The sequence below is a fragment of the Cydia splendana genome, chromosome 10, assembly GCF_910591565.1.
Source record: "Cydia splendana chromosome 10, ilCydSple1.2, whole genome shotgun sequence".
NCBI lineage: Eukaryota > Metazoa > Arthropoda > Insecta > Lepidoptera > Tortricidae > Cydia > Cydia splendana.
In genome coordinates this window covers 1,346,957-1,362,857 of record NC_085969.1, presented here as the reverse complement: position 1 = coordinate 1,362,857, position 15,901 = coordinate 1,346,957, and the positions used below count along the sequence as shown (strand labels likewise).

Below are 15,901 nucleotides of genomic sequence, written 5' to 3'. Positions count from 1 at the left end.
AATAGACTAATGTTGTCTAAACTGGGCGTAGGTATAATTTCCACTGTAAACTTTCAATTTTCATACAACTGCAGTTTAATTTAGGAACACACAAGTAAATGTGTAGGTTAGCATTGAAAATGGTGTCAGAATTAGACTGCAAGTATGAAAGGACTTGTACATTTCATGTACAAAGTTTGCATAAATTTAATTATGCTTCCAAGATAATAAATCTATTATAAGAAGCACCGCAGATGTTTAACAACCGAATAACTACATTTTTACAATAAGAGATCGCAATCTATAATACAAAACTGAAAAATAACAATTTACGCACAGGATATAATTTTATAATCATAATTTTATATAATACTCTTTACCTCCTAATAATGGTTCTGGATATTAATGTACTATAGCATCTTTTTAAAGGATATAATTCTCTATTTGGGCAGGTAGGCTAGAGTTATATTTGCTGAATTATCTATTACATCTAAACCCTCATAACTTATGTATAGTTTACACTAGCTCAGTAGTGTAATGTAGGCATTACCCTAGTTGACACTTACTCAAATTCAAAGCCGCTAGGCAAATATCTAAAATACTTTGGCAACAGATCACGCAGCAAAAACAGTATTTCTTGCAAGTTGATATTTATACGTATATTTTAGTCTAGATTTTGATCAATGTCACCCCATGTTCTATGTAGCCCCGGATGATAAGGTTTCAATTTTGTATAATAACAATATGTTTTATATTCAACACAAAATAGATTCATAGATTAGAGGGTTAATGATTTTCAATAGATCAATGGATCCATAACCAACAAATTATTTAGAGTTAAGGGGCCCACAGATTACCACTTCGCCGGACGATTTTAGCCTGTCAGTTAAACGCAAAAGGTGACAGTTCCGAACAACTGACAGGCTGATATCTTCCGGCGAACTGGTAATCTGTGGGCCCCTTTATGTTGCGTGAGCGGTTGATAAAGTAAAAACATCAATAATGACAATTACATATTATTTCACTCCTCTAACGTCTAATTTAAGAGCGACACACCGAATTATCATTATTATTGCTAACATATTTTATAATAAGTAGTTTAGTTTTGGGCGCAAATTTAAAAATAGATTTCTAAGCTTAAAAATAGCGTAGAAATATTCCTAAACGCATTAGATATAATGCAGTTTGGTAAATCAGTTCAACCTTGTGTTTGTTAACGTAGCGGTATCCACAAACACTTATATCTTGTCTAAGTTTCACGATAACAAAAACAAGGTTAAAATGTGATGGTGCAAAGAAAAAGTTCCACTTAGTCTCCACCTCCACTATCACAAATGATTTACCAATAATAAGCCCAGTCACCGAAATGCAGCCACCTATTAAGCCCAGTTACCATACATAAATGCCTATGTATCAAATAATTAAAATATTACAACAGCCGCTTGACCTACACTTAAAATTAAATAAATTCCGAATTCATATAAATGCTTCATGTTACGCCATTACTACATTTATATGTTACGTTAACCGGGGCGAGTGTAAACGAGGGGCCAATATAACAAACTGTCATGGAGTAATATACATTATACACATTATAAAAATGTAACATAAGTTGGAATTGGAATAAGCTTATATAATATTGTTTCTTTAAATTGAGAAGTTTAACACATAGGTATAGGTACTTAAGGAGTAAACCTGATTATAGAATCAGGTTTACTCCTTAAGGCCTGTCTCCATATCGCGAGCCAATGTTCGATAGTTTGCCGCGCGATATGGAGACAGGCCTTTACTCTAGTTTGATCAAATATTATATTCACATTGACCCCGGATCAATTTCATATTAGCCCCGATCAAACTTTAAATTAAGACAAGTATTGCCACGTCTAAATCGTTCAACTGAGAACCATTGCAACCCAGAGTGAGAAAGCCAGACGAAATTAAAATGGCAATGTCAAAGTCTCATTTTATACAAGTCCATAGGAGTTGTCAGTTTTCAATGATATCGGAAAACTCCCTCACTTTGGACTTGTTATAACTTGGTTCGCTCTAGTTTCTCACTTCCTCGGGAAATCGCATGCGAGTTTCATTACATTACGGTATTTGATCGGTCGGCTGAATTGGATGTAACCTCACGCAATGTAACTAAAATCGCATGCGATTTCCCGCGCCGTCTAAATGAGCCCTTAGGAACTTTCATAAGCGATCAGGCATACTAGTACAAGGCTTTTAATGTGAAACGACTTCTGTGCTTAGAAGGCAGTTTTCCGTTCTCAATTGAACATCTGATATGCTAAGTTGATCTTAGGAATCGGTTTTATTTTCTGTCAAATAAAAAAATCTTAGTTTGTGTAAACCTTGTGATGACTTGACGAACGTTGCAACCGCTCAATAAATTTCTACAATTTCTTGTCGGACTATAGCTGGATCACAATAATAGACAATTAACCTGCGCGTCTTAATACCTACATGTTTCTTTACGTATAAAATTGACACTATCACTTAAAGCTTTGTTTTTTTATATCCCAGACACTACATAAAATGACTTTTGATTAGTCTATTTACTACACAATCATCCTGCTTTTGTACATTCGCCATCAGATATATTGGAGCGGCCAAGGTGCTCATAAATACCTGAACATGCAGTTTGGTGTTTTGATAATAGAGCTTTCGTTCTGATATTAGTGAACACCTGTGGCCGCTCCGATATATCTGATGTCGAAAATTTTGGGAATAGAACTAAAATTTTTGTATAAGTAGTTTGGTATTTAAAACCAAAGTTTAAATGGCTTAAATCCTAAGATCAACTGAACATTAGGCAACTTAAGTAACTGTAAGCAACTAAAATTAATGTGAAACGCCGAAGTGCCACAGACGCTTGGCGCCGGTTCGTCGAAACGATACAACTACTGGATTAAAATTAAATGTATCTACTTATCACAGTGGGGATCTGTGAGGTTTTCATCTAAATTCCAGCTCGATATTACATTGATAAAAGTCCGTCTAAGCTAACTCTGCACCGACTTTAACAGACCGAAGTGAGGATGTGTCATTATAAAAGATATATTTTCATAGAAATTTGAAATTAATGATGATATTGCCACACTTTGGCCACGCAGAGTTAGCTTGGTTCGACTCTACACGTTTTTTCAACTTCTACTTTCGAAACATTATTGCATTGGCATTGTATCTAAATAGAATCCTTTTTTAATCCACTATTTCAGTAGGTATTTTTTTGTATTTATGGTGCCATATTTCTAAAAGAATGTTCTAAGACTTCTATATTCTACGTAAGAGATGTCTTTGATTGGCACCCAAGTCTTTGTACGAGTAAGCACGATTCTCATTTATCTTATCTCTAAAACTAGGTCCTATCTGACAAATCTTTTATTGTGTAGGAGATTATCTAACTAATATATTTTTAGTCAGCATATTGTACCACATATATTCATATTATACATTGTTTCAGTTAAAACGAAGTGTGTGATATATCTAATGCTGTTAAACACTATTAATATCGTAAAATTTATATTTTGAATGCCAAAGACAACAATTTTTTAACACAGATCAAACAAGAAACTAGCTGCTTTTATGATAGTTTCAATGTAGCCCCGTTTATCAAAGTCACCCCAGTTTAAATTTTACCGAGGACCTTATAGGTATTCTACATACATATGTGGCTTTCCATCAGAGAAGGGTCCTTATGCTTCATGTACATAAGGAACCTTTATACTAACTTAAGGAAGGAAAGCCATATAATATTAAAATGCCAATGTAACATCGAGCTACTAAGGGAGCTGCTACTGAAGGTTCTTTGGTAAATCCGGATTTCCGAATCCGGATTTTATTGCACACGGCTGGAAAACCTCTAGCAGATTACATAGTTTAGTTAAGCTTAATATTAAAATTATAACGCACTCGCATTCGATTGCTTTTGTACACTTTCTTATTATAATTAGATACGAATTTAATACCTATTTTTAAATTATCACGTTTAATGTCAACAAAAAGATCTTCCAAAGACTGAAGAAAATGCAACATTTATCTTTATTATATTGCCCTCCTAAGCCGAATAGCGCTAGGTAAAAAACAATTGATTTTGAAAATGGAATTCTCAGTAATAGAAACTAAAGTATGAGTTAGCAATGAATATTCTTTTGAGATAGCGCTCTTTAGCTTAGCAGGGCAGTATATACTTACCTATATTGTATAATTTAGGATTGGCTGACTTTTAGCGTGCATATAGTTTTCTTGCAAATAATAGGCATTTTAGTTCACCCAATTCCGATCACAGTTAAAACCTGCACACAAACTGAAACTTTTTATCCTTGGACACATCCCCAAAGAGGGTAAAAAGGGGGATAATATTAGTACGGGAGTACTAACCACACTATGCGGGCAAATGCTAGTTTTTTTTACAATAATGTCGTCACATTAAATAACTAGTCGCTATTTCGATGAAACATATGAATGTAAAAAGCAATCGAGATTTGAGAGCATTACACGTGACAGTTTCAGACAAAATGTACATTGTCGGTTGCCTATAAAAGCAATTTCTAATTGCATCTTTATAGTACTATGGCTTTATGCACAATCAACAATGGTACCTTTTTCTTATGAATGTCACATTTGCCTCCGCGCGTTGGCCGTAGCTGCAGCGTCAAAAACAATAGTAACCCACTATTGTGGATACATTACAAACATACATTATTATGTTTCGCATACTGTGACCAACATAAATTATTACCACGGACTATTATACGACCAACATAATTTGTTATGTTCCACATTATATGACCAACATAATTTGTTATGTTCCACATACTGTGCCAACATAAGTCATTTTATTACCGACATAATTGACCACCTCAAACGTATTTTGGCTAAAATATTGAATGTATTTGTGACCATAGTCATGATAATTGTTTATAGGAACGATATTAATCGAAACGACACTAAATTGAACTTAGCTAAATATGCTACGATAAATTTATATAGACCGACCACGCTAACTTTGCACAAACTTGACAGTAAGATAAGAATGCATCTCTCTTTCTCTCTCTCTCTTCAATCGGTCCCTCATTGCTGAGGATCGTGACTCCGTTTGATTCCGTCAACTAGTTGTCTCCATCATTCCATCATTCCATCATCTGTAGCATTTTGCATGAAAATTTAGCGTGGCCCGACTCTACCCAATTTGGTCACAAAATACCCAATATAACTTATATTGACCTCATAATAACGAAGATTCAGTTTACAACAGTCAATAACCAATATGTTGGTACCAAAGCACTTACTCTTGTCAAAGATTATGATCAACATATTCATTATGTGACCAACACTGACTAATAGGCGAGCCATTGACATATTGCATGAATCCTGGACAGTGTTGTACGAATCCAACCAATGTAGGACGAAGCCAGCCAATGTAGAACGAACCCAAGATAATTTTGGACGAATCCAAGACATTGTTGTAATCCAAGCCAACTTTGGACGAATTCGAGGCAACATTGGACGAATCCAAGCTAACGTCGGGAGAACTCAATACGATATTGGATGTATCCAAGTCAGTGTTGGACGAATCCAACCCAATGTTGGACGAATCCCGGCCAATGTTGGGAGCGGTGGTCGCTCAGAGGTCAGTCCGCGGCGAGTCGTCGTCTTTTTCTAATGTCGGTTTGATCGTTTCTAGTAGGTTTTTGAGAGCTTGCTCCGTCTGAAACAATAATTAATTTTAAAAATAACTTCTTTTACTGCCATTCATTAAGTAGTAATAAAGAAAACTGAATCGAAAATCTTTGAAAAGTGAACATGATATGTGAACAGTTAGAAAAAAAAAGAAACCTTGGAACTTGAGAGTTTATACTACCTGCAATTATGAATATTCATTGTTCATATGTCTAAAAAGAAAGGCTTACTGACATTTTATTCAACGATTTTAACAGTCTATAAAAGTTTAGATTTTAGTCGAATCTAATACAAAACTGAACCTTCGGTTATCCCATTTCGGACTGCTTTTATAGGTGGCACAACACTTCGGTTGTCATTAGCAAGTACCTCCATCCGAATTAGGGATTGCAGAACCGGTACTGTTTATAAGAACCGGGATTTTCGGTACCAGGCAAAAATGGAACCGGGATTTCCCGGTATTTTCGGTACTTTTGGGACTGCCTTCAAAAATCAGTTTTTACCTCAACTTTCAGTAAAAAAAAGCGTAAAATGACCATGAATCGTTCTCTAAACATTGGTACAATATAAAAAGTACCATAGTAAAGGTACACACACATATTTTTTACCATAATATGTGTTTATAAGCCACTTAATCATTGCCTACATTAACTGTGATATGGACTGCCTCTGAGTACTATACTACAATATAATGTAATATGGTTTAAGGTGGATGTGTAGGGCTGTCCTGCCGACTAGCCACCAAAAGATGGCGTGATTGTGCACAAATTGCGGATTATCACTATTTCTTTCAAAACCCAAACAATTTTCTAAGATGTGTTAATATTGGCGCAAACAATAAAAAATATTACGTCTAAATCGAAATATATTCCACTCAGCAGTGTCTCATTTCATCAAAATCTGACAAAACTGCAAAATATTGCAATTTCATGCATTCACGCACACTACCATATCCCCCAGTGTCAGTCTTGTGACCATTAAGCCAAAACAGACTAGAGGTCGCTAGTACAGAAGATGGCTTTTCTGATTACTCTCATTAGCTAACTAGGGACAAAAGTGTAAACTAGATGGCGCGGTGTAAGAGATGAATTTTTTTGCAAGATTAATTTAAGGTAAAGGCGCATCCAGACGAACTGAATTTAGCACCAGAATGGGCGGATTGTCTATGGTCACGGACGCTATATTCTGTAAGGCCTCGACAGACCTTGCTACAAATACCGGAATGGAACGGAAATCACATGCAATTATCGGTGAGGTATATAGAGGTCCATACAATAAATTCGTGACCGTATGCAGACCTTTATTATTATTTTTTGCTCGACGCTGCCTTCGACTGCCATACATTTGTTATACTACCTACATAAGCAATACCCACATTATATGCACGTAGCGTACGTTTCGTGGCTCCTGGCCGAGGCGTTAGCTTGGTCCGATTTTAAGCTACCTACATTCCAAATTGTAAATTTCAAAGGTCACGATTACATACTTTCTACAATGTTTGTTTTCACACCGCAATGAATGATGAGCGTTTCCAAATGGTCCAAAAGAGCTTTTTCCAAAAAAAAAATAGACCTGAGTCTCACAGACCCTATATATTATAATAATTTGTTTATCTAGTTCTTCCAGCTCAAAATCACTGGCATATTCAATCCTGATAGTAAAAAAATCCTCCAAATATTTGTGGCTTTCCATTACAAATGGGTCCTTATACTTCAAGTGCAATAAGGTCCTTTCCAACTGAAATTCTTATAAAAAGGTTCTTATTGCACATGAAACATAAGGACCATTGCATTGTCTGAATGGAAAGCCACATTTGTATGGAAATTGTAGATTCCACTAAGTAGGTACGTCAAACCATGAAGTTATATTGACGGCGGACAACAGGTATTTGCTTTGTTTATTGATTATAAAAAAGCATTCGACACGCTGGACCACGAGCAGCTGTTGCAGGCAATGGATGAATGTGGCATCAGAGGACCCACGAAACAATGGTTCCGCGAATACCTAAACAACAGGACCCTGCGCACGGCCATCAACGGGGAGTCGGGTACCGACGCGCACGTCGCTCTCGGTGTGCCGACCGGTTCTGTATATGGGCCGGTCGGGTACATCATGCATGTGAACAGCGTGTCGAATGTAGTCCAAAACTGCACAGTCTACATGTACGCGGATGACATGTGCCTGTTGTTCGCCGGCAAGGACGTCGCAGACATGGTGAGTAAGGTGCAGGTGGATTTTGAGAATGTTACTAAATGGGCCCATGACAATGGAATAATTTTGAATTTAAATAAAACTAAATGTATGCATATATTTTCTCCGTACAACAAGATAGCCAAAAATGTAAAGGCATGTGAAATTAATGTCGTAGGACATTCATATGAATGTTTACATAAAAATAAAAATAATTGCACTTGTAATAAATTAGAAGTAGTTGAGGAATTTAAGTATCTGGGATTACTAATAGATAAACATTTCAATTTCAAACTTCATATAAATCAAATATGCAATAGGCTTAGGTCTATTTTGGGTCAATTTTACCACCTAAATCGAATTGTTAATAAACGCACCTTGCACATTGTTTACCATGCACTTGCTGACGCATTATTAAGCTATGGACTCAGCTGTTACGGACTTACCTTTAAAACTTATTTAGATAAAATAAAGCTACTCCAGATAAGATTAATTAAATATTTGGTCGGTTATAAAACTAGGAAAAAGCACAGACATAATTATGATACACTTTTCTCAACTTGTAAGATACTTCCTGTGCATTGTAAGGTTGTATATTTAAATGTGTTACATAGTTACTACACTGATGATTGTAAAATACCAAGAATAAGTAAGCGTGACACTAGGTCTGCTAAGAGAATAAGATTGACACAACCGTCAGCAAAAAACTATTATGGTCGAAGAACAAAAGAATACTTGATCCCCAAAATTTATAACGAGTACCCTCTTTTACTTGAAACACCTAAATTGAACATAGGTAGATTGAAGTCGAAATTTAAACAGATTTTACTACACAAATATGAAAATTTAACCTAGCTACCTACTTTCTTGTGTTAACAAAGCGTTTGTGCCGCTATAATATTATAAGAATTCTTCCTGTTATGTTCGTGTTATGAAATGTCACTATTAGTACTATGTTAGATTATCGCAAGATAGATTTAGGATACATACATATAGGTAAATTTATATGTTCTTAATGATAACTTAACTTGTCACTTAATAATTCGTGTACCTATTTAGCTTAAGATTAGTTTAGAGCGCACCGCCAACAAACTGTCTCACAGTTTGGCGAAACATTAGATTAAGGTACTAAATATTGTATTTTTTCTGTTAAATTCTCAATAAAAAAAAAAAAAAAAAAAAAAATATTGTTTAAACTGGAGCGAGTTGTCAGTTTTTTTGCCATACTAATTTGAACCTTATCACCGAGACAGAATGTTGTTCGTACCAGACTAGAGAAAACGGTCCACATGAGATAGAAAAACCTGAGCCCTGTGTCTCACTCGCACATGTTGCCAATGTTAAAAAGATACCATTGTGATAGAAATTATATCAATATACTACTGAAATTCATTACCTTCTTATACTATTTTAGTGCTATATTCTAATTACAGTTCTGATATCTTTTAAGTAATTTGTTAATTATTATGATGTTAATATTATTAACTGATTAAGCCAAGCATGTGCGCAACAAAAAAACAGTAAATTGAATATGGTAGAAATTGTAGTAACTTTGAATATTAATTGGTATCCCCAACTTAATGACGATTAGGGTCACCATGATGTCGGTACGATTTGGATCGGTCTTACAAAATTGTTATTTCCTACTTAATGTAAAAATAACTTTACCTAAATAGTATACTAATAAATAAATAAAGATATACTTATTTTGGCATGTTTAATTATTCGGTTCACGTAATGAGAGCTACATAATTGCCAAAAATTAAATCCGAAGTCCTTACATTACAGATTGGACATTACAGACTCATATTTTTATACATAGTATTTAATTACTGGAACGTTAATTCTAACTATTTATATATATGTAATCGATTCTATATAGGTTGGGCCGACATTTCCGTCAGTATACAAAAGCGGCAAATTTGAAAATGTTGTTTCAATTACAGATCTACGATGACGCTAACGCTTAAAGAATAGCTAAAGTATGCAAAAGGGAAGTCATCACGTATATGAACACACCATGAGTATGATATTGATAGTGATAGGTATTTTGTTAAATTATGAATTATGAAGAGCATAAATAGTGTAGAATGCCGGTTTACACAGTTAAATGTAAGTTTTTATTTCGTCGTGTGCTAATATTTTATCATTTTAGTCAATAATCAAGATAATTTCGTGTAAAAACATAAATTGTTACGCTACGCTAGGGCTTCACAAAATGACTAGTATCGATAACCAGTGGGCATAGTAATAATATAAATTTATTTGCGTTGCAAGTGTTGAAAGTAGGAATTAAATTCGCAACGAGTGGTGATAAATTAAAACACGACCGAAGGCAGCGTTTTTAATCGATACGATTTGCGAATTACCAAGTACAACTACAACGTTTTACCCGACCCTGGATATTTGTCTCGCTCTCTCTTATAGCTGTCTTTGATAGAAATAGAAAATATTTATTTGGCGTACAAAAACATACCTACATTACGGTAAGTACACCATAAAGTTAACAATACAGTAAACATACACCAAATAGGATGCCGCTCAGCATAAGCAGTGTCTGTAAGACACTACGCTGGTTTTCACCCAATACGTACGATGGACGTACGGCGGACCACCTTCCTCACAATAAACCACGATCGCATTGATCGCGATCCAATACGCCCATCCCATCTGTAACAGCTTTTATAACGACTAAAAGCTTTATAACGACTAAATTAAGTAAGGTTGTGTGAAGCGTTTTACAGAAGAGAAAAAAACTATATCCATCTCTTTTCTGGGGCAATTATACTAGCATAGGGTAAATACAGTATGATTCTCTCTGATTATGCACGAATGAGAAAAGATCCTGGCCAAACTATACATTCCATCTTATGCTAATATCCCACATTCATATGACTTATGGTCACCCTAATTAGAAAGAGTTGGAGGGCTCAGGTTTGACCTCTCATGTGGACACACTTTTTGGCCAGTGTACACTATCCAGTTTACTCTCTACGTCCGTGCGTCAAACACGTACAAGTGAAGTACTAAAACGTGACGTAATGGAACGGACATCTCGGGACATTTTTTTAAGTGGTAGTACGGAATGCTGACGGTGTAGAATGAGCCCAAAAATGTGCATGGACACAAAGTTAAATTTCAATGCAGAACTGAAATATTCATGTTTTAGTTTAGGGGAAAGTACCTACCTAACCTAATGCAAGCTTTAAAGCTACTATTCCATCCGCTTACCGAGCGCGTCGAATGGGATGACCGCTTGGGCTAACCAGTATGGTCGTATTTTCCGATTATTCACAGTTCTTAGATCTCTAGAGGGTTCAGCCAAGATGCCAATCATTTGCGACAGAGAGACGTCAGAGTTTCGTTCGCTATGGCGCAAACGATTGATATCTTGGCTAGGCACTCAGTTCACACTACGTTGGACAGCGGTGGGAGAAACTCAATTCCCTAGTACTCGCCCGATATTTGTTTTACTCTGCCTGCTTATTAATTAACGATTGATCCGACTTTCCTTCTTCAAAGAATAAGTATTTCAAGTTAATTACTAAAGTGATACAAAAAGCTTAATATCACTAATAGATATTAGAAGTACTTATACATGCAGAGTGTAGTCTAGTCGACAAGTTCAAAATGGTGAAAAATAGAGATACTACTAAAAATACGTGTGATACCTGGATTCGGATGATGTATAGAAAAATGTATTCGAAGCGTTTATTAGAACACAAAAAAAATCAAAAGTTATAGACATAAAAGGCGGAAAAGAGAAGATACCGTCAACCGGGATGAATAGGGATGATAGGGGTGATAGGGAAGGTCTTCTAATAAGACCGCGTTTTCGCGTAGCAGCACGGGATATGGTAGCTGCTCTCACTGACCCAAGAAGAAAATCCACCCTGTATGTATACCTTTTCGTTGCCTGACCTAATATTAAGTAAGTTTCAATAATTGGTCAATGCACAAATTTATAATTCTTACGTGCTATTTAGTAGCTACTTCATAATACCGCATGAGTTTGTGCCGCACCATAACGATAGTACCTTGTAGTCGACCGGGGTACCACATTACGATATTATATAATAATAGTAGACAGTATTAACAGATTCTGCCCCATGTTCCGGCCCTGCCCAACCTTACGTGTAGCAGAGGAAGAAAGTTGGAAAGGGGCAGAATCTGTGAATACTGTCTACTATAATATAACTAGTGGCTCTGTGAGCTGTAGACCTCGCGAGCAGAGCTTGAAATAACATGGTGCTAAGAGCTTTAAATACACCGTGTTTTTTTTGATTTCCGTTAATTTCAAGGGTGCATTCCTGAGCTTAAATCAAGTAACTTTCTCAAAGACACCGATGTTCTAATTAAGTCCATTTCGGAGATAATCCATAATTTATTTTTTTACTATAAGGCCTCTACAAGCGTGTACACTTGCCTTAGGGCCGGCTTACATATTGATTAGTGTTTAGAATGAGTTCATACATTTGCTACTAAACTTAAGTACAATCTCGGTCGATTGATGTACGAAATGACATTGATATGTCACAGATTTCAATTGTTTGGTTGAGTTAAATGTAATGCCCGTGTTACAACAACGCTATATGCTACATTTAATTACTTTTTAAACAAAAAAAAAAACAAAAAAGAAAACAAAAAAAAAATTTTTTTTTGAAAATTAACTATGCCATTTAGTTCTTATAAACGTACTTAACTATACCCCGAAGTAAACGGAATTCAATAAAAACACGGTGTATAGTAAATTAAAGAAAAACAATACGAAATTTATGTGTAAAAAAATACAAAAAGTTATAATATCCCAGCATACAATTACTGGGGATCGAACCCAGACCCTCTGTGCAAACAGAAAAAGCGAACGTTTACAAACTGAGCCAAATAGTTCTTAGATGGGTTGCCGAAATTTAGCTACTCCTTCTCAAATTAAAATTAGTTAAAATTAAATATCTAAATACCGCCTAAACCAGCGATATTTTTTTTCTGCATTTTTTGCTATTAACTCTGTAAACATGTTTCAAAAAGAAAAAAGTCTTATGATATCGATACGACTATTTGTTTAGGCGCCAGGTATCACAACTCCGCCATTTTTAAAAATTTCCAAAAACCGGATTGACAAAAAAATTTTATTTAGTCATAAAATTCGGTCACAAAATTTCACGAGAATCGGTTAAGAATTGCGACCTGTAGAGGAGAACATCCGGACATACGAAAGCAAAATGCCCGAGTCAAAACGTAGACCTTCGCTTCGCTTCGGTCAATAATGTGATACTCCGCTCGACCGCAATGGTATAATGGTTATATATTTTTTGATTCATATATATTTTATATAATTGTCACAAGATTTAAAAGAATTTTGGGTAATTCTTAACAGGAAATGAGTTCTGTGTCGAAACTTCGTAACAATTGTCATGTTTCTTGTGACAATTGTCATTAGCTTCGCCAAATAAGTACCTACCTACTTATTTATTGTATAATAGTATGCTGACTAGGTATTTTTTTACACTTAAATTTCATAGTTTTTTTAAATATTTACTTATCTTGAAAAAATTAAAAACTTCGTAATGTTGATTGATCAAGTGCGGGCTAAGCGTATTCAGTGCACTCCGCGAGCTCTTGAGATTTGCCTCAAAAATGGCGTGAATGGCCGCTAAGACCGAAATACTTGTTTTTAAATAATTATGTCATGCGTCGCCTGTTTGGGTTTGGATATGTATATGTAGGGCACATACTGACTGATACCATGGACAATATTGTATGTATGGCCATGGGACAAAACGGAAACGTACACATGCATTAGGGTATTTAGAGCCAGTAGACAGTATCATAACAACCGGTGTAGTGGTAGTGGTTACGAAGAAATTAACTAATTACGATTTTTTACTTTGGAGCAGCCTGTATGTGTTAGTAGCTCCTGAGGTAACCTTCTTCGACCTTTCTGATTATCTTTCTTATTTATGACACTAATAAGATTCTGACTTTTAATAAACGTCATTATTGCCGCACATTTTCGAACAAATTGTTAAAAGCACTGCCAAGGATTAATACAATACAGGGTATATTGTTTCAAATAAATAAATCATTCATTATACATACCACATGCTACAAAGTATATTTCAGAGTTTTTCAGGGCGAAATATTATTCCATACTTTATTCATTTTAGGCCCTGGGTAATGTTTAAGTAATCATAACTATTACAACACAGTAAACTAAAGAAAATAAAAGTATTTTCTTATTGTACTATTAAATTAAAAAAAAAACAACATATGATTTTACCAAATTTGAGTATATTTACAAATAGGTACTTATTTTTTTCATTTTCACTGGTTCTGTTGTGGCCAGGTGATATTTAGGAGTTCACTCCCGTAGGCAGGATATCGGTAGCGGATGTTTGTGTTTGATGATCAGCTAAAAAGGATCAAAATAGATAATATTAACTAATAAGGAATGAGGATAATAAATTTTAAGAAAATCTAGTTGAGACTGGAATAGTTTTAAAGTTACTTAAAATGAAATTACTATACTTAAGTTTTTATATTATTTACAATTAATAAGCTTATTTATTTATTTAATAACATTTATACAACTTTATAACAAAACACTAAAACTTATATAAAAAAAAAACAATTAATTAAATTTGCCCTGTTACTATGTATGTTAGTTAGTGTATCTAGGTCAAATCTTGAAAGCTAAATTTAGGCTTACGGCTCGATTCGGAAAATGAATTAGATTTCTACTAGACTTCAACAAGTTACAATACGGATAATTTAAAGATATTTGTAAGGTAGATATGTCAAAGGTCATTGGGCGTTTTGTTCGGACATATGACCCACAGCGTACACAAACGAAATAGGGCTAGGTATGTAGGTAAATGTATCTGCTACCCACTGGTATGAGTCGCATTCTTGCAAGACATGGGAGAATTGAGAAAAAAATAAAAATCATTTCTCATCATTATAGCATTTTTGCAATGAATTAAGTCAGAACTATTGGAATTATTTCAAATATACTTTGAATAGCTGCTGTTAGATTACGTTGCTGTTGTTATATTGTTTAATATAAATAGGAACAAAAATAAAATCCAGTTCTAAAAAAACAATATTTTTATTCTGCTTGATCAAAATCAATTGTTAATTCGTCTAAAAAGGCAGCAGCAGGCGCGTCAATCACTTCTTGATGCCTGGCCCATGATAAAAAATAGACTACGCTTGCAGCATGTGCACAGCTTCCGACGGTTTAGGCGGAGTATGTCACTTTCTTAAGAGGGCACTTTCGAGTTAGGTCACGTTCTAAGGACGTCACTTTCTGAGGACGTCACATTCTGAGTTCGTCACTTTTTGAGGTCGTCACATTCTGAGCACGTCACTTTCTGAGAACGCCACTTTTCGTGGGCGTTACTTTCTGAGTACGTCACTTTTTTATACTAAGATTTAAGCGTATACTTACACGAACAATGGATACCAGCAATCAGCTGTACGGCATACGGCCGCTTTTATGTATACATATATTTTTTCAGTCGCCATTGAAGGAAAATATGAATCTATAGAGGATAACGGGCGTCTGAATCCAAACGGCAACGACAGTTTCCTGTTATCGTCTATAGATTCGTATTTCCCTTCAATGGTCACTGAAAAAACATTCTGTATGTCATACATAAAAGTGGCCTTATACCGTACCGCTAATATAATTTCTGGTATCCATTGTTCGTGCAGGCGCACGGTGCACGTGCATGCTAAAAAAGTGACGTACTCAGAAAGTGACGAACTCCGAATGTGACGTCTTCAGAAAGTGGCGTTCTCAGAAAGTGACGTACTCAGAATGTGACGACCACAGAAAGTGACAAACCCAGAATGTGACGTCCTCAGACAGTGACGTCCTCAGAAAGTGACCTAGCTCGAAAGTGACCTCGTAAGAAAGTGACATACTCCGCCTAAACCCTTCCGACGGTAGTGCGATGGCCTTGTATACACGAGCAGTAATAGTTTTGAATACTATTTCTTCCAATAACAACACACAACACTAAGGGCCAGTTGCACCAACCAC

The 15,901-nt window shown here is 35.4% G+C and overlaps 1 protein-coding gene across 1 annotated transcript in view; it reads right to left on the bottom strand.

Annotated features, from left to right (window-relative positions):
- Positions 1 to 5,131: 5,131 nt before the first annotated feature.
- LOC134794098 (protein Aster-B-like) overlaps positions 5,132 to 15,901 on the bottom strand; it is a 58,187-nt gene continuing 47,417 nt past the window's right edge. Inside the window, exon 18 of the mRNA XM_063765798.1 lies at positions 5,132 to 5,692. Coding sequence (XP_063621868.1) covers positions 5,609 to 5,692 — 84 coding nt within the window. The 3' untranslated portion in view covers positions 5,132 to 5,608. The remainder of the gene's footprint in view (positions 5,693 to 15,901) is intronic.